Source organism: Condylura cristata, unplaced genomic scaffold, assembly GCF_000260355.1.
Source record: "Condylura cristata isolate star-nosed mole 26May11 unplaced genomic scaffold, ConCri1.0 scaffold00030, whole genome shotgun sequence".
Taxonomy (NCBI): Eukaryota; Metazoa; Chordata; class Mammalia; order Eulipotyphla; family Talpidae; genus Condylura; species Condylura cristata.
Window position 1 is genome coordinate 8,912,106 of NW_004567131.1, and position 26,515 is coordinate 8,938,620.

Genomic DNA, 26,515 nt, shown 5'->3' on the forward strand with positions numbered 1-26,515 from the left:
CAGCCAGGAAGTGCGTCAGCATACACCTCCAAATCATAGGTATCAAGAGCCAGAATCGCTGACATCACTGAAACAGAGGAGGGTTTAAGAGGTAGAAAGAACTGAAGGTCACAGGTCAGGGCCCGGAGTAGTTTTGGCAGCAAGTCAACAAGGATAGAGAGGCCAGATGGGCGGAGTTCGCAGGTTTTCTAGCACTTCCCCCGTTTTACTGAGGTTTCACCGGATTGGCTAGCGAGCCACCAGCCAACACAGAACCACGCGCAGGCGCACGACCCAAGGACCCCCCCTCTCCCGAGTCCCGAAAACACCAGCCAGAGAGACCCTAGTCCCTCAACACCCTACTTCCTGAATCCTCCAACTCCCGAATACCCCTGTTCTCCCAAACCTCGAACCGCAATTATCCTGAGGTCCTGGATCCCCCCCAGGACCTTTGAGATCCCTTGCTCACTCAAACTCCCAACTTCCAGCACGCCCTCCCCGAGAAGCCCCAATCTAGGGAATTCTGTAAACCCCTAAGATCCCCAACCTCACGGATTCCCCGAGACACAGTCCTGATGTCCCCCCAAAACGTCCGACAAAAGAGCCGGGAACCCCCAGCTCCCAGATCTTCCGGGTTCTCCAGCTATACCCCCAGGTCCCGAGACACCCATCCCTCTAAATATCAAGACCCTTGGCCCTCTCAACTCCCGGAATTCTCGGGTTCCCAGAACCCCCGACCCCTCACATCACTCAATCCCAGGATTCCGCCGGGTGAGGGGTCTCGAGCGGCAGGGGCGGACCCGGGTGACCATCACGGGTGCACAGAGCTCCATAGTGGCCTGGTGGGTCTCGGAGGGCCGGTCTTTAGCTGGTGGGGATGCAGCGCTCGCGCCTCCCGCTCGCGACCGTCCTCCCTCACCCTGAGCGCCCCGTTCCTGGGGACCTCCAAGCCGCGCGGGGGCGCTGCGGGCGGTGTTGCCGTGCCGGGGAACGCAGGGGACGTACAGAAGTGACGCCCCAGCGGCGGAAGTCCCGCCGGCTCCGCGGAAGTCTCGCTCACGCCTTCTCGTGTGCTGTCCCTCGTGTCTGGCCGCCAGCATGGCGCACTACAACTTCAAAAAGATCACTGTGGTGCCCTCCGCCAAGGTACGTGCTTCTGATGGCGCCTTTTCTTTGGCGTGGTCGCTGAGGGGCCTGCGACTCTTGACTGGGAGAGAATGACCCTGCCAGGCCCACTTCCTAGGCCATGTTCTCGAAATTAGGGCCCGGTGTCCTCCCAGCGAGGATGGCAAGTGTCACCTCAGAGCAGCTGTTACCCCAGAAAGTAAGGTCTCTCTGGGAATAGGGGCCCTCCCCAGAAAGGAGAGTACCTGGAGGGTCAGGGGTGCTCCCCTCCACCTTCCTCCACCTCCCCCCCACCAAGGGGAGGGTGCCCCCAGAGAGGAGGGTGGCGCCCGAGATTAAGAGCTCTTTCCTCAGAGATCAGGGCCGGGATCCTGCCTCCCTTCAGTAGTCCGGAGTCACTTCTTAGGTCAGGTCCCCCCCCCCCCCGCCCTAGGTTTCCCCAAGAAGGCCCCTTCCCTGGTTCCACTCCAGGAGGCAGAAGGGAGGTGCTGAGTGCTTTCTGCACCACCACTTCTCTCCGTCCCCCCGCTGCGTAGCAAAGTTTGGTTGGTTCTCTGCTTTCAGTGTCTGGATTTTTAAATCATTTCCTCTCTCTCATGGACTTGGAAACGCACTTTTTCCTGACCTTACAAGGCCAGCCTGAACTTGAATAGTGGTATTCAGATTAGCAAGAGTGAGTTCCAAAATGCTGCAAGACTGACAAAAAGCAGAGGTTTGCTTGGCCGATGCTTGGGTGGATCCGAATCTCTAGGAAGACAAGTGACACCGAGGGTTGTCTTCTCTTGCTTTCTGTCCCAGAAACAGCCAACCTGTTGCACAGTTTTGCTTAGTATCAATATTATAGGTTTATCATGCAGAATCACCTTTTTCCTGTTCTTTCTCATTCCCTCTTATGTCGTTTCTGACAGGCCACGCTAGTTTGTGCTATTTGTGACCTAGTGATCATTTTTATTTGTATCTTTGATGCTCATGATATTCCCCAACTCTGAAATTTGTTGAGTGAATTCTTTTTAGAATGCCCTATGCGCAAAGTTTTTGTTTTATCAAAAGTAGAGCTCTTCTAAGAAATCATTGGTAGTGTGGCACTCATCAGCGAGGTCTGTTTTCTATAGACAGGTGAACATGGGTAATGGTAGTCCTTCAGTGAATGAAAGCTTTAAAAATATATGATAAGGAAAGTATGGGATTTGATTCATTATGGAAGGTATTTCGTCAAAGTCTTATGTGCTAGGGACTGCCCTGTCAAGAATGCAAAAGAACCAATTTTTTTTTTTTTGGAAAACCATTTTGTTGAGTTTGGATGGAACCACTGTCACCACACTAGAAACACCAGAAGTGTGTAATGAAAGAATTCTGTGGATTTCCTGCATGGCAAAGAACAGTTACCTATGGATAGGGGAGAGTCAGTGAAACTATGAAGGAGGTAATTTTTGAGCTGGACCCTTAGAGGTTCGTAGAATTTACTAGAAAGAAGTATTATGCTACATGTGCCCTTCCTAGTACTGACAGGTCATAGACACCTGTCTGCTGGTCTCAGCATTGAAGAATTCATGTAGAAATCTTCGGCTAGTCATTTTAGCATACCTTAGGAACTTATAAGTGATGGATTTAGTTTTACGCCCTTTTTTTGTACTTTCTGAGTCAGAGATGTGTATTTAAACTGTAGAGGTTTCTTTTTCAGTGACTTTTGATTGATGCTTGAGTTATCTGAGTTTCAAAGTTTCTTAGGAATTTGGAAATTATGAAGACACCAAAATATGGAATACAGTTTATTTCAGCAGCCATTACTAAGCATTTCGTCAAAGCCAGAAACTATGAAAGATGAATATGGTTGTACATGAGAGATGAAATATTTAGTTAGAAAAAGTACATGTAATTTAAAACATTTTTTAGTTATTAGTTTAAAAAAAAGTTTCAAGTAAGTGGGTAAAAAGTATGTCTTTGGTGTAACTGTCTTATTTTTTGTAGGACTTTATTGATCTGACATTATCGAAGACTCAACGAAAGACTCCAACAGTTATTCATAAACATTACCAAATTCATCGCATTAGGCATTTTTACATGAGAAAAGTTAAATTTACTCAACAGAATTACCATGATAGACTTTCTCAGATTCTGACCGATTTCCCTAAATTGGATGTAAGTATCTGTGGAGGTATATAAAGTTATGGAAATTAAGCCTTCAGATAATCTGTTTGAGGGGTTTGGTTTATTTCTTTGGCAGTGATCAAAGGAAACAAAGTAATTTGATTGGTCGTGATGTACTCAGTAAGTTAGTGATTCCTTGGGATACTTCCTTGCCAGCCTCCCTTGCAGAGTCTGATCCTTCTCCTTGGGTTCTCATTAACTATAAGAGCCAGAGGGGACACTGCTTGTGAAGTTCCTGTGTGGGTCATGTAGTTGCAAGGCTGTAAGTTCAGGACAAGGGTGTGGACCGTGATACAGTGTGAGGACCTAGATTTCTTCCTGCCCTGAGTAGTCTGAGAATGTAGGTTAAGGCAAAGAGAAAGGTTGGTTTTGTATACAAATGTTTCTCTTATGTTAAAAAAAAGTCAATGGCTTGTTTAAAAAATACAGAAATGTTTGAAAAGTAAAATTTTCTCTAGTAGGTGCATCCTGGGAAAAGATGGGGACTGTAGGAGAGGGCAAAGGATGCAAGATGAGATGATTCTGAACTGAGACTGTGAATTTCAGCAAACTATGATCTAATTATCTAATCAGTGCCAGGCTTTTTGGTAAATTGCTAAGGTTTTTGTTTTTCATCCTTGTCTTTTTTTTTTTTTTAATGCAGTAAGGGTTCAAATTTATGAGCATTTTATTCCTGTTTTTTTACTTTATATTTGGCACGTGAGGACAACTCAGATTGTTAGAGAAAGTTACTATTTGTTAAATAATATGTCTCAGGTATTGTTGACACTAGGAATACAGCAGTGAGAAAGGTCCCATCCTTCTAATGGGGGGAAAACAGGAATCGCAAACTAGTGTGTGGGTTGGGTAATAAGCAGGGGTTGCAGCAATATCTGAGGCACATGAAGGGGGACCCAAGCAGCAGCCTTGGGGAAGAGCACTGTGGACAAGAAGCAGCACCTGTAAGGCCCTGAGGTCCAGAATATGTACTTGAGCATGGGAAATGTTTGCTTGACCTGACCTTGAGAGGTGGCTGGCCTATGGGAGAGAGATGTCTCAGAGGTTAACACTGCCACTTATATACATGGTGCAGGAGTTGAGAAGTGTCCTTAGAAGGAGGAACTGATGGATTTACTCCCAGAACAGAGCAGGCCTGGGTCTGTGGGCAGTGGAGATGGGGAGGGGAGTAGTTTGCACACTAATAGTAAGCTGTGGGTAGTGTCCAAGAAGTACCAAACAGCTTGGGGCTCCCAAGAAGGCTTTCCAGATTTCCATGCACTCACCAAGGGAGTGAGTAGGACTAGGCTTGCAATGTTACAGCTCTGCTAGGAGGATGATGGCAGTAGAGTCTGCAAAGTGGCCTGTTAGGAGCCTGTTGTCCTAGGCTAGAGGTCAGTGCATCCTCACACGAACCAGGACTGAAGGCTGTGGGCTGGGGGAAGGCTAAGAAGAGAATGACATTGGTGGTCTGTGGAGACAAAACCCTAACTGGATTAGGTTAGTGGGGGATGGAGAACATAGGTTTCCTGGGGATCAAATAATTGGGAAGTGAGTTAACGGGGGGTTTTAAACTTCTATACAATGTGGGGAGTAGCCATGTGTTTGTGGGCTGATGGGAATGGCTAGGGAGCTGAGGGGAGGATTTCCGGAACTGGATCTTGAGTTTTGAAGGAATGGGTCTGATGCAGAGGGAGGCTTGGCCTCTCTGGGCCTGTGGACACCTCTCCTACAGCAGCAGAGATTAAGTGGGTGGGTGGGCCATTGGAGAAGTGATTGCTGGGTTGGTTTCCTGTTGATAGCTGCTGTTTTCCAGAAAACTCTCCAGGAGAGAAGAAGTGATAGATACCCTAGTAAATTATTCTTCAGGGGTTGTTGATTTACAAGGATGAGAAACTCTTGCTAGAAATGATGGCTTTGTTTTTCTTATTATAGGACATCCATCCATTTTATGCTGATCTGATGAATATTCTCTATGACAAGGATCATTACAAGTTGGCTCTAGGACAAATAAATATTGCTAAAAATTTAGTGGACAAGTAAGGTATTTTCTTCATATAGTACCTTTCGAATTATTGTCAAAAGTGGGAAAGATTTTATATATTTCTCTTATTTTTTTCAGTGTTGCTAAAGATTACGTGCGGCTTATGAAATATGGTGACTCTCTCTACCGCTGTAAGCAGCTTAAGCGTGCTGCCCTTGGTCGAATGTGTACTATTATCAAAAGACAGAAGCAGAGTTTGGAATATTTGGAACAAGGTACTTGTTAGGCATAAGTAATATAGTCCTAGTGTTCTCTTAAAGCACTTAAGTGTCATCAAGAATTTACTTTTGAATATTTTATTTTAAAAAGGTCAAAATATTTTTCCCAACCCAATCTAAAAATTTTCACTTGAAAAGGCAAGCTAGCACCTGCAATCCTTACAGGTTAACATTAGGGGCCTTCCCTGTTGGTGCAGTGAGGTAAAGCGCAGCACTATGAAGCTGTCACAGCCACTATAGCACAAGTTCATTCCCTGGCCAGGGAGGTGACCCACATGGCATGGCAGACCTCTCCTGACCCACCCGCTGCTCCCCTCAGCTGTGTATTTCAGTCAGTCTACTTGTTCTGCTCCCCCCCCCCCCCCGTCTCTGGTGAATCCTTCCCCTGCTCCCTTGAAAAGTCTGATGTATACCCCAGTTCTGTATAAGTAAATAAATAAATTTAAAAAAAAAAATCAAATTAATGACATTATTATACAACTTTTGTGTATCTGTTTGTAATATATGTTAGCATTTGCTGCTCCATTTTTACTAATCGGTGGTTTTATTTGTAGGATAATTTCTGAACTAATGTAGGATTCTTATTGAAACAGTTATTTGCTTTCTTACATGCATATTTTTACACTGCAAATTTTTTTAGATTCATTTGGTTTTGCTCTCCCTCCCCCGCATCTTGCACGTAATCTGGAACAAGATTATAATACTTGACTGCTTTGACAGATTCCAGCAATCTGTCTGATCGTCAGAATTGCTCAGTGGTTTCCTGGGAACTGAGTGTTTACAGATGTGCTCTGAGGATTAATCACTATAGGGAAACAGCTCACTGTCAGCCAGGAAATGAGGGCATACACACTTTCCTCAGTACTACCTTACAAATATCATCTCACTCCATCATTACGTTTCTGGGCATTTCTTGGACATGTTTCTTTAACCCCACCTGTGATAGGAATACCAAGATAGTACAGCCTGGTAATAGGATTCTTGGTTCAGTAGAGATGAGACTAGTGTTCTGTACACCATGGTATTCTTGTGTGGCTAGCATTTTTTGTTTGTTTTCTGTTTTCTCTGTCATGTATTAAAAGTATTGAGATGAAGTTAATACAGGTCAGTACACTGACATGGAATAAAACTAAGCCAAGACAGATCTTAAATATTGCATTTCTTACTCCTCACAGTGCGTCAGCATCTGTCCCGTCTACCAACTATTGATCCGAATACGAGGACCCTGCTTCTGTGTGGCTACCCAAATGTTGGCAAGTCCAGCTTCATCAATAAGGTTGGTCGGTCTTTGGTGATAATGCAGGCATTTGGGTCTGGCCCAGAGTGCTTCATGTCCTGCTGTGGGATAGAGGCCGGCCAGCCAGTGGGGAATTTGGTCCATATGCCCTAGACTTAAAACACCCACCAAGGGAGGATTGATTCTGTCTGAACTCGGACTGATACTGCTATCACAGAAGTCATCTTGTTCTTTGATTCTGAGGTCTCCTATACTTTTCTATGGGGTTTAAGACATTCAAGGATACTGGATTAATATACTGAGAGCTTCTCCCAGGAGGTGTTGTCTCCATGTACTATGCGAATGATAGGGCCAGGATGTTAACTGCTTACTCTGGGCAGTTGTACCTCCCAGGCTCTGCAGGTATTTCTTGGAGGTGTTTTTCCACACTCAGCCTGCTGTGTCAGCTTTCACATAAACTCATCCATGCATTGAGAAATGGCTGAGTTGCTTTTGCGTGAATAAGCTTATTAATTGGACCTCCAGAGGTACTGTTCAAGTAATTCAGTAACTTGGAGATTCAGGGCAGTTGAACTGAGCTCAAGGGACCTGAAAAGACCCGAAACTGTTGAAAATGTGACTTTTACGAAAAGCAACAACATCTGAGGTACAAAAAAACAATTGTTAAGTTGGGGCCACCTGCTCCCAAGAACACTTGTGACTTTCAGCTGATTTGTAGGTTTTTATTTTGCTACAAAATAAAAGCAGTTGCTATGATTATGACAGAGCTCCACAATGTCCTAAGAGATGTTTCTTGGCACTGATCAGCCAGTGTTGTAAGATTGAGATACTGGCCATGTGTAGCTGTTTAAGGTTTAAATTAATTAGAGCTAAACAAAATTAGACATTAAGTTATGACCACATTTCAAGGACCCATATGCAGTGTGTGCCACGTTGGATGGTACACATTAGACCGCTTCCATTTCCACAGAAAGTTCTGTTTGTGCTAGGGTTGGAGGGCAGTGAGCAGAGCGAGTGGGTGTCTTCTAAAGGCTGGACCTTCTTGCCTGCTAGTATCTGACACATGGTCCTGTCCTACCGGCTGTCCATCTGCCCTCGGCAGTCTCATCTCGTGAGGTCTCTTGTTTTCCCTACCAAATTAGTTTCAGTAACATACTAGTGCTGTTTACAATGAACAAAAATAAGTCAGAGAACTTCTGATGGTAGATTTTTTCATTTCATTTTAGGTGACAAGAGCAGATGTGGATGTGCAGCCATATGCATTTACAACCAAGTCTCTGTTTGTTGGGCACATGGATTATAAGTATCTGCGCTGGCAGGTGAGAATTCTAGAACAGCTTAGTGGTTTTGTTGATGGAATTGTATTTTGATGTTGTCTAAAGTATTGGAGTGTCCACTTCTCAGTACACTTAGATCAGGGAAGACTGAGGAGCTGGGAAATGCTCCTCAAATCTTTATAGGAGCCTCCCTATAAAGAAAATGATTTGGGTCTTAGGTTATCTTTGGGTAGTTCATACACATTTGCTAGAATGGGAGGCAGCCAGTTTGGATTTCCATAGTCTCTTTTACACTGATTCTGACCCTGTCATCAGAAGAGGCATGTAGTATTTAAAAGCATGAAGTGATGGTTTTATAAATGAAGTAATTCTTAACACTGAGGATACCCAGTTCTGTTTAGGATCTCACAAATGAAAAAAGGAGTCATCCTCTTAGGGTCATGGGCTGGTTCCTTTAATTACTTTTGCAGGGTCGTTCCCCCCTTCTCCTGTTTTTACTATTTAAAGAAAAAAACTTTTTCTTACATCTTTATCACAGTCAATTGGGAGACTGACCTCTATTTTGTTTATGTGAGGGAAATTGGAATAATGTGTCATAACTAATGTGACCATCAGGTTGTAGATACTCCTGGGATTTTGGATCACCCTTTGGAGGATCGGAATACTATTGAAATGCAGGCCATCACGGCCTTGGCCCACCTGCGCTCCACCATTCTCTATGTGATGGACCTGTCTGAGCAGTGTGGGCACGGCTTGAAGGAGCAAATGGAGCTCTTCCAAAACATCAGGCCACTCTTTATCAATAAGGTCAGTGTGGAGGCCAGTGCCTTAGCTTATCACCTGCAGTGTGAAGGTAATCATTTCATCCCTTTTCTTCTTTCCTCTAGCCTCTGATAGTTGTAGCAAATAAATGTGATGTGAGGAGAATAGCTGAACTTCCTGAAGATGATCAGGTAAATCACCTTAATATTTTACTATTTTTCTACAGGTTCTGAATAGACAGCCAAAGTTTAGAGGAAATTATAGGAAGACAGTTCAGTTTGTGATTATAATTTGAGGTACTGGCCCTAGTAGTTTAATTGACATCACATTATAAAAATCTAATTAGTAGCAAACTGAAAGTAGGTTGTTTGCACATGCTGTTAACTGGAGGAGTTAATGAAATGGAACACAGGTAGGTGGTGTGGCTGCCACAAGGATATTACTGTTATTTTTGTGCTGCTTCCTGTGGTTTTTGCTCTCAGGTTTGTAGTACAGGTCACTGCTGCCTTTCCCGTGACAGCTGACGTAGCTGAGTGTCTTTTCAGGTCACATGGTAGACAGTGGTGGCACTGGCTCTCCAAGATTCCTCTTTCTGGAGGGCAACATCTAACTGGCTAGTTGAGTGCTGTAATAGTTGATCATGTTCACAAAAGTGAATGTCATGGGGCTGGGTAGCACGTCTGAGGTCAGTCTCAGCATGGTGGTGGTGGAGGGACGCACACATGGAGTCCATCTTAAAGGAGGTGATCTATAAGTAACTAGATTCACTAGCATTTTGTGCTATTTTCTAAGGAGTTCACTTAGGTTGTGAAGGTTAAATATTCTTTAAAGAGTAATATTGAAAACATTAAAAAAAATCTGCATCTTGGGCTTGCTGAGTTTCTGTTTGGAAGGTGCGGGCTCAGACTTCTTGCTGTAGTCTGGTTTGATTTCTCCTTTTAAAGTCTAAGTATTTTGGGGAGATGAATGTTCTTCAGGAGAGTCACAAAACAGACCAGAGAGGTGATGGTTCCTTTATAGCCCCCATTGGAGGGATGGTAGAAGATATAATCTTAGGGAACTGCAAATAAACAATATGTCTCCTCTCCCTTTTTATTCCCAGAAAATATTTACAGATTTGCAGGCAGAAGGTTTCCCTGTGGTGGAGACCAGCACCCTGACTGAGGAAGGTGTGATGAAGGTGAAAACAGAGGTCAGTGCTTCCTTAGAAGCAGGTGTCAGTTTCTCTTTCTCTTATTTTAGAAAAGTCAGGCTTGAGGAACTTTTCTCTCTAGCTTTCTCCCAGCTGGACTGGAGAGGTGGGTCATTACCTGGCCAAAACCCAGGTTCCCCGCCTTGTCAGTGTGGGAAATGAAGAGGCACTTTGTACTTAGCCCACTGTAAGAAAGTTCAGTTCAGCTCCCTATTTGCTACTGGACCTACCATGAGTTCTGTGGCGGCTCAAGTGGAAAATGCTTCCATGGAAACTTCAGAAGTAGAAAAAAAATCAGTAATTTGAAAAAGTAGAGCTGCTTGAGGAAGCCGTTTCCCGCGAGATTTCATGGGCAGTTCTTGTTGCCTTTACTTTGTTGTCATTTTTATCTGAACTAAGGACAATCTGATCCTATTGATTTTATTCAGGCTTAGCTGCTGCAGCTGGAGTCCTGCAGTGAATGTGCTTGGGAGCACGTGGAGGGTCAGAGGGGGCAGCATCTGCCTTAGACCTCCCCTGGGCCAGGAGGCGCATGGGCTTGCTGTGGGGTGCTGAGTCTCAGCTTGGTCAGCAGATTTCTGCCATTTGTGACTCTGCCTATTTTCTGACTTTCTTAGGCTTGCGACAGGCTTTTGGCTCATCGAGTTGAAACCAAAATGAAAGGTAACAAAGTGAATGAGGTGCTGAACAGACTTCATCTGGCTGTGCCAAACAAGCGAGATGACAAGGTGGGTACCTCCCAGACAGCATTTGGGACGCTGCGTGCCTGTCCCTTTATGCAGTTGTCATACATGATGCTCAGGTAGCTTTCATCAGTGGTCTAGATTTTCTGACCCAGCATAAAGCTTATGCCAGTTTATCATCAGGAACTGAAAAGCTGAAAAAGAAAACAAGCTTAAAGCCTGTTTCTTCACCAGGGGCAGTTATGATCAACGCAGGCTTGTTTATCTTCCCAGGAATGTTTTCAGTATAAGAGCATATTTAAAAAAATTTATAAACCAGACATGGATCCCATCCCTTAAAATGTTCAAATTTTTGGTGCTATAAACAATGCCAGCGTGCTGTTGTGTTTACTTGTGTGTGTGAAGGGTGCGTTCTTAAATACACGAAGAGTCAGCTGGTGATGTGTGAAACCTAGCTGTCCTCCAGCTCCTTCCTCGTTGCTTCTCCACCAGCAAGGTGAGAGCACAAGCTGGCATCGCTCCTTGGTTAGCTGGGTGTGGGCTTCTGTGCATCTCATGGAGCTGGCTGCAGAGGGCCGGAGGCTGCGCTGTGTGTCAGAACGGTTCGTGCTGTAGGATCGTTGATACACTCATGGACCTCTCAGCTCTCAGTCTGTTGTTTACTCATTAACTTTTATTTTTTATATTAAGGAAATTAGATTGTTGTGTGTTCTGTATTTTTTTGTTTTTGTTATTTACTTGTCGATTTTGAAGATTCCTTTTAAAAAAAAATAATATGATTTATTTTTACATCATTTTGTGCCTTTTTCCATCTCTTGTAATCCCGTGGGCTTCCCATCACCAAATCACCTGTGTGCCATCACCATAGAGAAGTTTGATTTTTTTTTTAAAGATTTATTTATTTATGCATACAGAACTGGGATATAGGCCAGAGGTGCAGGGGCAGTGAGAGGATTCACCAGAGACAGAGTGGGGAGCAGACCAGGCCGGCAGACTAAGCACACTGCTGAGGGGAGCAGCGGGAGGGTCAGGAGAGGTCTGGCACGCCGTGTGGATCACCAGCGGGGTGCGGATTGAACTCATACTGAAGTGGCTTTAGCTTCTCAGTGCTGTGCTTTAACCCGCCGTGCCACCAGGGAGGGCCTGAGAAGATTGACTTTTAACCTCAGAGCTTACACATTTTTAAACTTTTAAGCAAGTACTTATTAACCCTTTTATTTTATTTTAAGATTTATTTATTTGTGCATACAGAACTGGGGTACAGGCCAGAGGCTCAGGGGCGGCGAGAGGCTTTATCAGAGACAGAGTGGGGTTCAGAATAGGCGGCGAGAGGCTTTATCAGAGACAGAGTGGGGAGCAAAACAGGCAGATCAACGAAGTACACTGCTGAGGGGAGCAGCGGGCGGGTCAGGAGAGGTCTGCCACACCATGTGGTCACCTCCGGGGCAGGCGGGATCGAACTCATGTGGAAGTGGCTTTAGCTTCTTAGTGCTGTGCTTTAACCCGCTGCACCACCAGGGAGGGCCTAACCCTTTTATTTTAATGACTGCTAGGTCTTGTGTCATATATAGGGCCTACCATCTGTCCAAAAGTACAGTTTTCTTTTCCTGAAATTGGATAGTTGGTTTTTATTTTAGTTTTACTTTGGGTGGAAGTCTTCAGTCTTGAATTTATTTTGTTCATAGGAAGTAGGTGGAGGTAGTTACTCAGCTGCTTACAACTGACTTGCCATTTTCTCAATACTAATTAACCCGATAATTTATCATCCCATTGAGTTCTTCTCATATGTACTTTGGTTTATGTCTCCATTCCTTTCTCTCAGTTATTGATTTGCTTTATTTCTACTGTATCACTTGCATCACTTCTTGACATCCTGGTATTCATTTTTGAAAGCAGATTTTAGATTAAACTTGTAGTCTTGCTGGCTTCCTTGCTTGAACTGGTCCTACACTTTCTGTCCCCCAATCACCTGTGGTTTTGGACCTGTCTGGCTGTGGTTTGTGTTTGTCTTGCAGACTGAGAGCTTATCTCTAGTTTTCACTTCACATTCAACCTGGCATTTCACATAAATATTTCTGATATTGTCTACTTAGGAGAGGCCCCCTTTTATACCAGAAGGAGTGGTGGCACGGAAGAAGAGAATGGAAGTTGAAGAGCCCAAAAGAAAAAAGGTAGGTTACTGTAACTTAACTGCCATTTCTTCTAAAGGTGTAGGAGGTCTGTCCTCAAGGGATGAGATAGCATGGAGCAGCCTCGGGGGGCCTGCAGCCAGGTAGGGCACTTGGCGGGAGGTTGCTGTGAACAGAATGTGCCTATGAAAGATGTGCTGCACCAGGTGGCAAAAGGCTGCTTTTTTTCCATCAGAAATAGGCATGGAGATGCAGAGATGTTGAAAGGGCTTGGGTCTTAGAATGGAGCAAAGGTGATTTTATAGTGACTGAGGCTTAGTGTCTGCAAGGCCCTGTGCCCTGCAAGTCAAGTAGAGTCAAGGATTATGCTTAATTTTATTTTTCTTGCAGGAGCGAGATATTGAGCTGGAAATGGGAGATGATTACATTTTGGATCTTCAAAGTAAGGAATCAAGTACAATAGTTACTTTAAAGTGCCAGGTGCATGTAAAGTGTCTCAGAAAAATGTGAAAAGCCTCCATTCAGTGAAAGTCTTCCAGCATAGAAGATAATTTTAATATCTTAAAGGTGGAAAGTTGTATCAGGCGCTGAGTTTCCTTCAGGTAGTTTCCTGTTGTTTTAGGATGAGGGGAGATTATCTTTATAGCTTTTAGAGCCTATAAATGTTGAACCAGGTTGGGATTGCTAGTGATCTGTTTTCTTTTTGAAACAGTTGTTTATGCATACAAGAACTGGGGTACAGGCCAGTGGTGGGAGGGTGGGGGCGCTGAGAGGATTCACCAGCAACAGTGTGGGGAGAAGGACAGGCAGATCTACTGAAATACACTGCTGAGGGGAGCAGTTGGTGAAGCAGGAGAGGTCTGCTGCACCATGTGGTTCAGCTCCCCAGCCAGGGATGGAACTCGGGCTGCAGTAGCTGCAGATAGCTTCACGGAGCTGCACTTTATAACCCCTTGGTCCACCAGGAAGGACCCCTGTTCTCATACTTTTTATTTCCCTTTGAGTATCATATCCTGTTTTTCTTTTCATTTTCTGTTTACCCAGCACCCCACGTTGCTGGTAAACTTTGAGAGATGCTTGGTATTAACTCTTTGTAGTGTCGCCTTGCTTATGTTGTCTTCACACAATGGCCTGACTTAGCATAAGTGGTAACTCATTTTGGACACATAGCTGAAGCTATTGAAACTTATTAATGTAACCTTTCTTAAAACTTTTAGAGTACTGGAATATAATGAATTCACATGAAAAGTATGATAAGATACCTGAGATCTGGGAAGGACACAATGTAGCTGATTATATTGATCCTGACATCATGAAGGTTAGTGTCACTTGTTAAAGTATGTAACTTCTTCCCTTTTATTATGGTCACTGGAAGATACAGCACAACTGCAGACTCTCCTGTATCAGTTGACTTCATTCCTTTTTGACCTTGAGTCTCTCCTTCCTCCACCACTAGGATCTTCCTGTTTCTGACCCCAGGGCTCAGCCCTGTGACTTCCCTTGCCTGGAGGCTGTTACGGACTCCCCACCCTTCTCCAGCTCCAGCTGTACCTCCTCTGCCTGTGTCAGTGGGGCCTCCCTTAATGAGAGAGACGAGTCTGTGTATTGTGAGGCCCCTGTCCTGGCTTTGTCCTGATCTCTGGCCTCTGGGTGCATCTTGTTTCTGATCTCATCCTTCCTTCACTTTCCGGAGCTTTGCTTCCTCACCCACCTCCCTTTCTGAAACTTTGTACCCTGCATTGGTAGTTACCCTGTGTCTTTCTCAAACTGTTAGCAAAAATACTTCATAAAATATTTGCAGTCTACATTTCTTTCCTTTCCACTCCCAAGTTTCAGTGCTGTCCTTAATTTGCCATCTCAGTTTCATTGTCATGGTCCACATAAGCCCCTCACACTGATATTTTAAGCTCATCCCTGCATTAGAAGTTGTGGTTGATGACATCCTCATGTGCTTTAGTAACTAAGGAATGAGCCTCTTGCCCATTTCTGTTCCTGTTTACTGCATGCTCACTGCCTTTGCTTTTGTTAATTCTTCTTGTTCTCCCAGTCTCCTCCTCCTTCCTTTCTGCTGTTCATACTCCCACAGGTCAGAAAGCACATCTTTAAACTCCTCAGTCGTGCCTCACACTTTTCATCTCTCAGCTGTTCCATTCATTGCATCCTGACTTAGGGGAAGCCTAGCTCATGGAAATGTTGCTACACTTTCTCTTTAGAATTTTTCCATTGTTAATTTTGTTTGATTGTGATTCCTTTTAAAGAAATTGGAAGAGTTAGAAAAAGAGGAAGAGCTAAGAACAGCTGCTGGAGAGTATGACAGTGAGTCTGAAAGTGAAGATGAAGAAATGGCAGAAATTCGACAGCTGGCACAACAAATCAGAGAGAAAAAGAAATTGAAAATTCTGCAGTCCAAAGAGAAGAATACACAGGGACCCAGAATGCCTCGAACTGCTAAGAAGGCAAGTTTTGTGTTTTCAAAGAGGCATGATCTGTTTCCTTGCACGTTGGATTCTTATAAGAATCATTGCTAAATAAAACATTTTAGGAGTATATGTGACCACAAAATCATGCAAGCTGTTTGTTAGTTTATACTGGCTTCCCAAGTGGTTTGAGTTTTGAGCTTTTGTTCTGATTATTTTGCCATTTCTTGGTGACTTTCAACTTCAGCACACTAGGGTTCATCCATTTTGTAGTTGTGAAAATTAAGGTATCATTTGTGATTTGTAGATATAAAGCCATCAATTAACATTTCTTATTTGATTTTTAAAATTAGGATTCTTTTGAAATTTATACAAATCTAACCCAATCTATTCAAATCCAAAGGGCAATTTATTGGCTCCTATGATTGGCTAAGGTGGGGCGAGTCATACTTTAGGCACAAGTGCATCTTAGGAGGCCAGGCAGGAGTCTTTCCCACCTTAAGCCCTGTCTCCTGACAGGCTTCTTTCTCTCTCCATACTCTCGTCAGGGTGTCCAGACAGGACCTGAGTTTTCCCTCTCTCCTCCTTAGCAGGGATGTGTGCAGAAATGTAGGGGCAGCGCCCAAGGAGAGAGACAGTGTGCCAGACAGTGGAAATAGAATGTGAGGGGAGGGAAACAGCGATCCTGGGTGCAACTCAGTCGATGTTTGTATTTGGAAATTTGTTTCCATGTGGGTGGTGCTCAGAGATGTGGGAAGAGGTGTTGTCCTGTAGTCTTTCTTTGGGTATATTGCCAGATTCTCCCTGCACTGTGTGTATGGGAACTTCCTGAGTGGTTGTGGAAAAGACAGGGACATGATGTAAATGTATGTCTTACACAGAGCAGTTTGCCCAGGAAGTGTTAGTTTTCCTCCTTTTTTTTTTTTAAAGATTTATTTATTTATGCATACAGAACTGGGGTACAGTCCAGAGATGCAGGAAGGTGAGAGGGTTCACCAGAGACAGATTTGGGAGCCGAACAGGCATATGTACTGAAATACACTGCTGAGGGGCACAGCAGGCAGGTCAGCAGAGGTCTGTGCCATGTGGGTCACTTCCCTGGCCGGGGATCAAACTTGCGCTGCAGTGGCTGTGGTAGCCTCATAGTGCTGTGCGTTAGCATGTTGCATCACCAGGGAGGGCCAAGTGTTACTTTTCATGGGATTTAATAAACATCATGAACTTGAGTCCAAATTAAAGGTGCAATTTCTAAAAGAAATATGTCATAGATGATTATAAAAGGTACATTTTTCCTTGAAATTTTTAAAAATTTTATCAGACTCAATTTACTTCAAACAAATAACCCTCTCCCCCTTTCAGGTTCAGCGGAATGATTTGGAGAATGAGATGCGCAGTCTGGGAGTTGACATGGATAACAAAGACAATGTGAGTGTGTCAGAAGTTCAGTGCGTGTGTGGTTGGGCACAGCTTTGTTTTCAAAGCCTGTAATTTACAGGTTGATTAAGATAGAGATGAGAACTTTCAGTATTTCTCCTGAGGAGCTTCTTTGACATTAGCTGTTGATTTAAGTGTCTGGGTGAGAACTGAATGTGTCTGTCCTACTTGCCCTTTTCCTTCTCAGTGAGTCAAAGGCCTCTGCTGTTGTTACAGATCAGCCACCATTTGGGAAATGACCAGAGGTTCACACCCTGTCCTTTGGGTGGGCGAACCCCTGTGTGCTGTTCTCAGGTTCTCTAGTTTTAAGTGTCAGTTATGTCAGGTGGTCCTGGTGTATTTTCTTACTTTTTGTCAGATTTTTTAAAAATACATATTCCATTTCCATTTTAATGGAAGATAACAAAAGCTAGAAAGAGAAAACAATGGCTTGTGTTTATAGTGCAAAAAACTAGGTTGACATGTGGTAGAACTCTTTTTTTAATCCAGTGGTCTTTCATTTTTGTTTCTTACTTAAAAATAAGTATGATCACATTCCACATACTGTTGCATCTATGTTTCATTGTGACAAACATTTTTTCATTTCAGGAAAATTTCTCATATCTTTGAGTCAGAAGGCTTGATCTCTTTGTTTTGGGGTTGCTTGAAGCTTAAAAAGAAATGTAAAGTGTGAAATATCCACATGAGTGAAAGTACAAATTGTAATAGACTCTCAGCTGGAATGAAATTACAGAATTATATTTTCCTGCTCAAATATTTACTCAAACTATGACTGATTTTGGTTATCAAATATGAAGTGTCTCTCATATCTGATATGAGAAGATATCTCAACGAGAGGATTTAGGCTCTAAATAGTTTAAAATATTGTCCTAGAACTCAGAAATTAGAAGGCATGTCAAGCATTTGTTAGAATTCAATTATTAATGTGATGAATTATGTCAGAGTATATACATCTTTAAAAAAAACAACTTTTTTGTATTCTGAATTATAGTCTCCACATAGATTCCTGGAAGTGGAACTGCCCAGATAAAGAGATAGCATTGTGTAAAGTTCCTTTCCAAAGGGTTAGGCTGCTATTTATTTATCCCAGTGTGTGAACATGCCAGTTTGCCTTGTCCTGCTGGTACCTGGTATTAGTTTAATGTGTATTTACAGATTCTGACTTTCGATTGTTGACTCAGTGCTGGACCCACAACCTGTTTGCCTTTCAAGGTAGTTGTGTGTCCTTGTCTCCGGATGGGCATCAGGTCAAACGAGGCACCCACAATTACAGGGGGCCAGGCTACAGGGTCTGCCCATGGCCTTCTGCACATCTTCATTTAACCTCAAGGCTGAGCTTTCTGTTGGCTGTCACTCTTGAGATAAATAATCCAAAAATGGTGGAGTGAGGGAGAACATTTAATGTCTGAAATACAAGGTGTAAAACTACCCAGGGGAAGGGAAAATATTTTGAATGGGTAGCTCTAACTTAATTTTTTCAGATGGTGTTCAAGTCAGCCTTGTAACATAAAATGTCTGTGTTAAGTGGAAAAGAATATTAACCAATAATTGATATAAAATTAATTCTGTGTTTTATGCCTCTTTAGCTTATTTGATAATGGCTCTAAAAGCTCCTCACCGTCTTCTCTCCTGACTGCGTTTGTCATTAAGCCACAAGGCCTGTCTGGGTCCTGAGCACTGAAATTTGAAGTTTGCCTGTTGTGCTTTTTAGGCCCATTATGCTGTCCAGGCCAGACGTTCTCGCAGTGTCACTAGGAAAAGGAAGCGGGAAGATTCTGTTGCACCTTCTTCTGTGACTCGAAGTCGCAGTTGCTCTCGAACTCCCCGAGATGTTTCTGGTCTTCGGGATGTCAAGGTCAGTTTCAGAAATGTGTAATCAATAAAATGGTAATCTTGGCTGTTGATGACATGAGGGTACAGGGCAAACACCTGCACAGTCCTGTGGAGTAGCAGGGACTCCACGCATGCTTAACACCAGCAAGCCCTTGCAGAGAACCAGCCTGGAGGGAGCAGTTTTGATCAGTCTTTTGGGAAAGATACTTGTTTATACACACCCTTTTGCTGAAGCATTTTTTATTAAAAAGTGTGAAAATTATTAGCTTAGCACTTTGAAAATGTCATTATAGGAAAATATATATGTGCCACTTTATTTTATAGAATCTGAGTTTTCCATTCTTACCATCTCTTTGTAGAAATCTGGGTTCTAATATTGGCATTACCACTTGACCGTGTAATATGAGTATAGTTTCTTGAGCCAGAATCTTAGTTTCTTCCTTTGTCCAAAAGGAAATTAGAACAGATAGGCTCTAACCGAGGTCTGAAATACATCTTACACAGTTTAGATAAGACTTTCACTCTGTTTTGATGCCCAGGTATCAAGGTTCTGCAGGTGCTGAGGAGGTTGTACGAGAGGAGGATGGGGTGGGGTGGGGGCGCGCTAAGGTTAGCTTACCTCACAGAACAGACTTCACCAGGTAGAGAAAATTTATACATGGAAATTGGTTTTAGAGGCTAACATTGTCTTTGCCTTCATAGATGGTGAAGAAAGCCAAAACTATGATGAAGAATGCCCAGAAGAAGATGAATCGTTTGGGGAAGAAAGGCGAAGCAGACAGACATGTATTTGATATGAAGCCTAAGCACTTATTGTCTGGAAAGAGGAAGTCGGGTAAAAAGGACAGGAGATAGTGTCCATTGCTGTGAGTCGGTTTGGCCGGACTGTTTCTCGCTTTGGTGTGGTTTTCCAGAGCGCAGTCATGACTGTAACTGAAAACTACGGTGACATAATTAAAGCATTTGTTGCTTTGCTGAAACTGTCGTTAACCCTTCGCTCTATAGGTATGGGAAATATTTGTAACTCCATAGTATTACAACTATTTTATTACACATATTTTTGGGTAGATTGTGGTTTCTGCATTTAATGAATTTTTATTATATCACATTTGCAGAAGTGCAGCGATGTATTGGTGTGACTGTGTTTTTGATGGAGAAAAATTAATTTTTTTCTGCAAGAGGGATTATTCACTGTATCTGAATAGCCTTTTGGGGGGAAAAAGATGACTCCACTTGTGATTGTATGCAGGAGGCTACCAGCCTTCTCGTCAGCTTTATTGTATGTGAATTTATGGGGCTGAACTAAATTATTTTATTTTTTTTGGTATGATGTGCCATGGTAATCAGTCTCCAACTATTTTATCCAAAATAAACTTGTAAAAGAAAGTAGCTTTAATAGATTCTTTGATTCTTTACTTGGGGGGCTGTTTAGTTACGAATTACTCAGTTTGATCAAATGAAAAGGGAAAAATATAGATGACTATTTTTTTGTTTGTTTTCAAAGAATTCCGCTTGTTTTGTGGACAAAAATGTTGTCTAAGGCATTAAAGCAACTTAAATGTGCTATAGTACATTGCTGAAAATTACATGTGTTAATGAAACAAACATTTACAAATACTGCCCCAAAAGTATTTCCTGGGTGCCTGTTTTCCAGTTATTTTATTTATTCATTTATTTACTTATGCTTACAAAAACTGGAGTATAAGCCAGAAGTGCAGGGGTGAGAGGATTCACCAGAGACAGAGTGGGGACCAGAACAGGTGGAATGACTGAAATACACTGCTGAGGGGAGCAGCAGGCGGGACAGGAGAGGTCTGCTGTGCCATGTGGGTCACCTCTTTGGCTGGGGATCGAACTCATGGTGCAATTACTGCCGATAGCTTTGCAGTGCTATGCTTTAACCCCTTTTACCACCAGGGAAGTCCCCTATTTCCATTTATTTTAAGTGAAGATAATTGTGAGATACATGTCATCTCAGTACCCGCACACATGTCATCTTAGTATCTCCACACAGAATGTAGCAAACTAGCATGTTAACCTGATGTTCTTAAGCATCTCTTGAGCACAGAAGATACCATTACTACCACTTACATTCTGTGCACTTTCACATGAAGATGCCTCTCCTTCACAAGGCTCCTTTACTGACTGGTAACACTTTAAAAGTACATCTGTATGTGTCTGTCTTTTAGTGTTTTGCAACGTGATTTGAAGCTTTCCTTTTTACACGTGTGTTTAAAAAGTTGTGTTGCATTTGGAATATAAAACAATATTTATATATATTTTGGAAAAGTTGTCTTAGGAGAAATTTACACTTGAATGATGTCAGGAAGATGGTAGAATGGGAAGCACCAGGAATCCATCTTTACCTAGATTTCAATTCCCTGGCAATGGGTCTGCTGTAGCTATTAAGAACTCTGAAGTCTCTTTGAAGGCCTGCATCTGCCAGGGAAGGGCGTGACTGGTAGTCACAATTAGTTCTGGTCAGTTTTAGCCCTGTGTGTTGGCTTCTACTAGCCCCAGCCCCAAGCCCTGAGCAGTTACTGTGCCTGCATTCCTGGAGCCATTTGTGGGAACTTGTTTTCCAAATATTGCGGTTGCGTGATTTGTTGCTTCTCTTGGCAGAATGTAGATAGTGGGTCCTTACGTGCCAAATCAGATTCCAGGAAATTAGAAGGCCAGTGCTGTTTTATTTTCTGTTGTATCTTTTCTTTTTTCACCCTGTGGGTGACTAGACATTTAAGGATTAAGATTTTTAAAGTAACTGGAAGGAGTTGGAAGTCAGCACACAAGCCTAGTGGAAGACTCAGAACTGAGGTGATACCTGGTGTTTACTACAGACTGATCTCTGAGAGAGACTCTACAACAATCCAAAATTTAAAAAATACAGCAACCTTCAGGGAAGGGGGTGACCTGAATTCCTAGGTTCATGTACAAACTCATGAATGTCCCATTTTTAGCAAGAGAAGACATACAAAGATACAGGAAATGTTCAAAGGGGAAGACCAGAGACAGATTTAAGAAATTTCAAAACAACTATATATATATATATATATATATATATATATATATATATATTTGCAAATATATGTATAATGGAGTCATAGTATATAAGGTTAAACTAGAACAAAAAAGTAGGCAAAAGACTTGAATAGACAGTTCTCCACAGAAAATATACAAGTGAAAGATGATGAACATTATTAATGAGACGAAAATAAAAACTACAACAAGTTCATCCCTTCACATGGCCATTATCAAAGGAACAGAAACAAATGTGTTTGTTAGGATGTGGAAAAATTGGAACCTTTGTGAAGGTAAAGTAGTATAGTCATAGAAAATGGTGTAGAGGTGTCTTTAAACTTTAAAAATAGGCTTCCTATGTTATCCAGCCTTTCCAGTTATAGGTATATAGCCAAAAAGATTTGAAGCAGGGCCACAAGGGGTAAACAACCCACATGTCCATGGGTAGATGACTGGACAAAGAAAAGGTGTTAATGGCACACAATGGAATATTTGTGCAGCCTTTAAAAAAAATGCATGTGTCGTGAAATGGATGAAGCTTGAGGGAAACAAGGCAGTCCACAGAAGGACAAAGTGGTGCCTGATTCCACTCTGAAGTGTCTAGAGTAGTCAAAATAATAGAAACTCAAAATAATAGAAACTCAAAGTGATTGCCAAGAGCTAGGGAGTGGTGGAATTGGTGTTTGATAGTATATGATTGTTTTGTAAGATGAAATATTTTAGGCTTCATTGTGCACCACTGCACACTTTGGCTTGGACTACAGGACACTGACTTTATCTGGGGTAGGGCAGCTGGTCATTTGTGGCCTTAGAAACTTTTTTCTTTTTTCCCTGTTACCTCTTTGTTAATAAGCCCCATTGTTGCTGTGCCCTGAGCCTGAGTGGTATATTGAAATTGTTAGCACAAGAATGACAACCCACAAATGGTGACCTGTCCCCAGGCCTTTGCACGGTTTTCAGTTCTTCCCCAGAATCCATTAGGATAAAGCTCATCTGTTTAATTATTCCAACAGAACAGACAAAAAACTGATGTGACCCTGCTGGCATCCAACCATCCTAAGTAGAGAACTCTCTGAAACTCTACCCTGTGAGTTCATTTCTAGAATAATAACTCCTAGACGTCCAACCAGGAAATCCTCAAAGAAGGATTAAACCATTTCCATCAGATTTTTATTTGTTTTCAGAAGAATGATCTCATAGGTTTACAAGTAGCAAAGAATTTAACAAGCATTGAAATCAAAAGTAGTTTTCTCATTCAGGATTTACACAGGACATCAAAGAATTAAGTTACTCTCCAAGTTTCCTGATTATTCAATTTTTGCATTAATGCATTTCAATAATGGCTATGCATATAGGTCTTACGAACAGTAAACATTTTAATTAGATTCATTTCTTAACCTTAAAGCATTGTATTTTCAAAATTATTTTGTATTGGTACACTAATAGGTATGTATTTCTTTTAGTAAATACTGGCTTAAAATGGAAATGAAGCAAGAAGTTAATTTTTTTTGTTTAACTCATTGCATAACAAAGTAATATTTTCCTGAGATTTATTTGCCCAATTAATACTAATGGCATTTTCTGCGTATGTCATCATCATAGAGCATATTACCCCCTAAAGGCTGAGCTTCCCCAACAGCCATGCTGACAGTTTGTGGGTGTGTGGGGTGAGGTCATGGAAGCTATGTACCTGTGTCTGGGAGCTCAGGAAGGTTTGGTGGATGAAGGAGGTCATTGCGAAACAAGAACCCCATTTCTTCATCCTGACTGTCTAGACATTTATTTCCCTTCACTCCAGATGGGGGAATGGCAGCCCAGAAGCAGGTATACACAAGCTTGGGTGGGTTTTTGTACATCTCTCCAGGGGGTGGACTAGCCCTTCTGATCTTCAAATGTCTTTGGAGCTGAGAGGAAACAGGGATCTTTCACTCTTGACAGAGTTTTTACAAAACACTCAACCTCACAGCCCAAGAGGAAACTGCTGAGGGATAAAAGGCTCTTGTAGGGCAAGTTTTAGGAGAAAAACAGTATTTTTCTGTAGAGAGCAGTTGAAACTTGGAGAGATGGAAGAAAATACACAGCACTCGGGGGAAAGTGAAGCAGATTCGCAGCTAAATCTACGTGATTGAAGAAATTCCATGCTAAATTCCTGTGATTCACATTAGTAAGCATGCCACTTTAACCTGAAATTGGAGCCAAGGTCCTGCGGTTGGTGACACCTGACTCTGAATGTACCTCCCCCTCCTCACGGTCTGTGGATTGTGTCAGGCTCCACAAACTGGGACACATCCTGTAGCTTCTTCCCCCACCACTTGAACACAAAGCCCTCCATGATGGTCCTGAACCATGGGGTGACTTTCTCCAGTCCCTGGGCTGCCCGATCTAAGACATCCCCCAGCTCCTCCCTGGTCATGTAGCGGTAACTTTTGACCTCCCTGGAGTCTGGGTTCAGCGTGAGAGCTTTCTTCACCAACAGAAGATAGCCCACTTCGTGGTCTCCCCAGGTGTCGTCTGATGGACTATTGTGGTAAATTCGAGTCACAAAAATTATATCTTCTATGGAAATCTGTGAGAAAAGTTGAGTATTAATTCAAACAAAAGAACAACACTTTAGAGAGACAAGTCAAAAGTTTTCTTTAGTTCATTTGGAGAAGACTGAGGTGTCCTAGCTGCCAATCACTCATTTTGCACGGGGGAAACAAAATTAAATCATAGTCTCTGTCTGCCTTGATCACGTGATTTCACTTACCCTTCATGGAATAATTATGTGAACAAAACTGAAGTAAAAGAAGGAGTACAAGGAAATCATGGAGAATTCTATGGAGTACATCAATCAATTTTATAAGTCATTTCATCTGTAAAAACCGTATCTTTAGAGGTATTTGTTTTGTTGTAGAACCTCTGTAAACTGGGTTGTTTTTGATTTTCATCTCTTCAGCAGCACTTACCAAGTAACAAATCAGATTCTTAACTTTCATCTACTTCCATGTGCTAAAAACCAAGAATGAATAGTTGAAAACCACACATAGTTGAAATACGTCATGTCACCCTAACGTTTGTTTTATCCCCAAAGCCTTGATTGAGGATAAGATTTTAAATCATCAACAAAAAGATATCAAAGGAAAGGCTCAGAGGGCGTACCTGCTCGGGGGGAATGCCCAGCTCGGCCTGCAGGCGCCTGTGGGCCGCGCGCCTCACTCCCAGGGCGTCTTTCTCCTCCAGCTCTGCAGGATTGCTCAGGGGGTGACTGGAGCAGGAGTCAGTGAGATGCCCTGGAAGGTGGGTAGAGTGACTGATTTAGGGAGGGCCTTCTTTAATTAAGGAGGCACTGTCCTAGGTATGATTTAGTGGATAACAGATTTGATTATGAGTTAATCACTCACCATCAGTTCAACTTTTCAATTCTTTGTCAAATGTTATCCATACAAAGTCCTCCTTTTTAAAAGATTTATTCATTTGTGCATACAGAAATAGGGCACCGGCAGAGGTGCAGGGGCAGCGAGAGGATTCACCAGAGACAGTGGGGAGCAGAACAGGCAGATCAACAAAGTACACTGCTGAGGGGAGCAGCAGGTGAGACAGGAGAGGTCTGCCGGCCATGTGGGTCACCTCCGGGGCAGGGATTGAACTCCCACTGAAGCAGCCACAGCTCGGCTGAGCTTTGGTACAGCACTCTAACCCGCTGCACCATCAGGAGGGCCCACATGCTCCTTTCTTTTAAACTAAAAAGCCTTTCACTGCCTCCAAATTCACAAGTATAAGGCAAGTGACTCCTCTGTGGAGCTCTCTCGTTCCAGCACAGTTGATGCTTGCAGGGTTCTTTCGAGAAGACTCACCAGGAAATGTGTACTTGGCATCTGATCGCTGCTGCACCAGGAGCTCATCTTGCATGTTGAACAGGACAACACTGAAGCCACGGTGTAAAAGGCCTGCCAAAGGGGTGTGCTGGTTAAACACAGCCCATTGGATGCATGTCTGTTTCCCTCTTCTGTCCTCCCATCCAGGTCAAGGTCTGTGGTTATCTCAGGAGCTGCCCTGTGCTGGGCATCATGTACCAGATTGTGACCTCTTCTTCAGAGGGTCCCCTGAGCCCCTGACATTGTTCTCCCTCCTCTCTGTTTGGGCCACAGGATGAAGAAATGTGGTGTTCATACAAGTCATACAGGCCTAGGGTCTGACCCAGCCAACCTCATGCCTCTGACCTACAACTGCTGCTGTCCCAGCTGAGGGTGGGCACAGGCAAGCCTGAGGGCTTCTCTAGCTCCCAGCTGTGGATAAACTGGCCCTGAGCAAGGATCATGTGAGGCCTGATGGCTCCTGAACCAAAGGGGGATCCTGGCCTGTTTGAGTAGCCTGTTCTCAGTGACATTTTTTCAAACACACTCTGCTGTGCCCAGCAGGTGTGGGGACAGTTTGCCCACATGAGGCTCTCCTTCCTCACCCTTTTCGATGTTTTCCTTCAAGTGGCAATTCTTCTTTGTCTCAGCCCCAATAACCCGATCGTTCTCATCAACCACGATGCACATCTCCTCCAGCCGCTGCACCTGCAGCTCGTCCAGGTGGCCTAGTCTTATCTGAGACATACCTGTAAAGGAGGACAAATTGAGAAGGGGCCTTGTCCCACAAGGATGCAGGAAAATGCAGAAAACAGAGCATGTAGCCAAATCCTCGCCTGCCAACAAAATGATTACATGAAAAGATAAGCACAGTAATTACAGAGTGGGTGAATGTTTAAAAAAATTGGCACTTAGTTACAAAAGAAAAAGCTTCATGGTTTCCATTGTCCTACAGAGTTCTGGAAATCCCTGGTACAAATCATGTCTGCAGAAATGAAGCCCGAAGAGGAAACTTACCATGAGGACGTGTACTCATTATTCCTGTCAGGAACTTCTTTATTTTTTTCATACTTTTTCTATTTAAGCTTGCCTTGTTCCAAAACAGATTTTCAAACTATGCATAAGTAACAGAATCAAAGTTTCCAGTGATCTTCAATATAAATTAGCCTCTTCCAGAAACATTTGTTGGTTGGAAATTGGAAGACCA

At 43.0% G+C, this 26,515-nt stretch overlaps 2 protein-coding genes across 2 annotated transcripts; one reads left to right on the forward strand and one right to left on the reverse strand.

Annotated features, from left to right (window-relative positions):
* Nucleotides 1–1,030: 1,030 nt before the first annotated feature.
* Nucleotides 1,031–19,830, forward strand: GTPBP4 (GTP binding protein 4). The gene is made up of 17 exons (XM_004691205.2): nt 1,031–1,125; nt 3,073–3,243; nt 5,164–5,267; nt 5,351–5,487; nt 6,666–6,766; nt 7,954–8,046; nt 8,620–8,811; nt 8,892–8,957; nt 9,869–9,958; nt 10,576–10,686; nt 12,735–12,812; nt 13,161–13,212; nt 13,988–14,088; nt 15,029–15,226; nt 16,547–16,612; nt 18,333–18,476; nt 19,157–19,830. The coding sequence occupies exons 1-17, from the start codon at nt 1,078–1,080 to the stop codon at nt 19,307–19,309; spliced, it is 1,905 nt and encodes a 634-aa protein (XP_004691262.1). The 5' UTR covers nt 1,031–1,077; the 3' UTR covers nt 19,310–19,830.
* Nucleotides 19,831–23,717: 3,887 nt separating this feature from the next.
* Nucleotides 23,718–26,055, reverse strand: LOC101624364 (isopentenyl-diphosphate delta-isomerase 2-like). The gene is made up of 4 exons (XM_004691086.1): nt 25,914–26,055; nt 25,309–25,401; nt 24,614–24,744; nt 23,718–24,038 (listed from the first exon to the last, which is right to left on the reverse strand). Exons 1-4 carry the CDS (start codon nt 26,053–26,055, stop codon nt 23,718–23,720), a joined length of 687 nt encoding a protein of 228 aa, XP_004691143.1.
* Between the last annotated feature and the right edge of the window lie 460 nt (nt 26,056–26,515).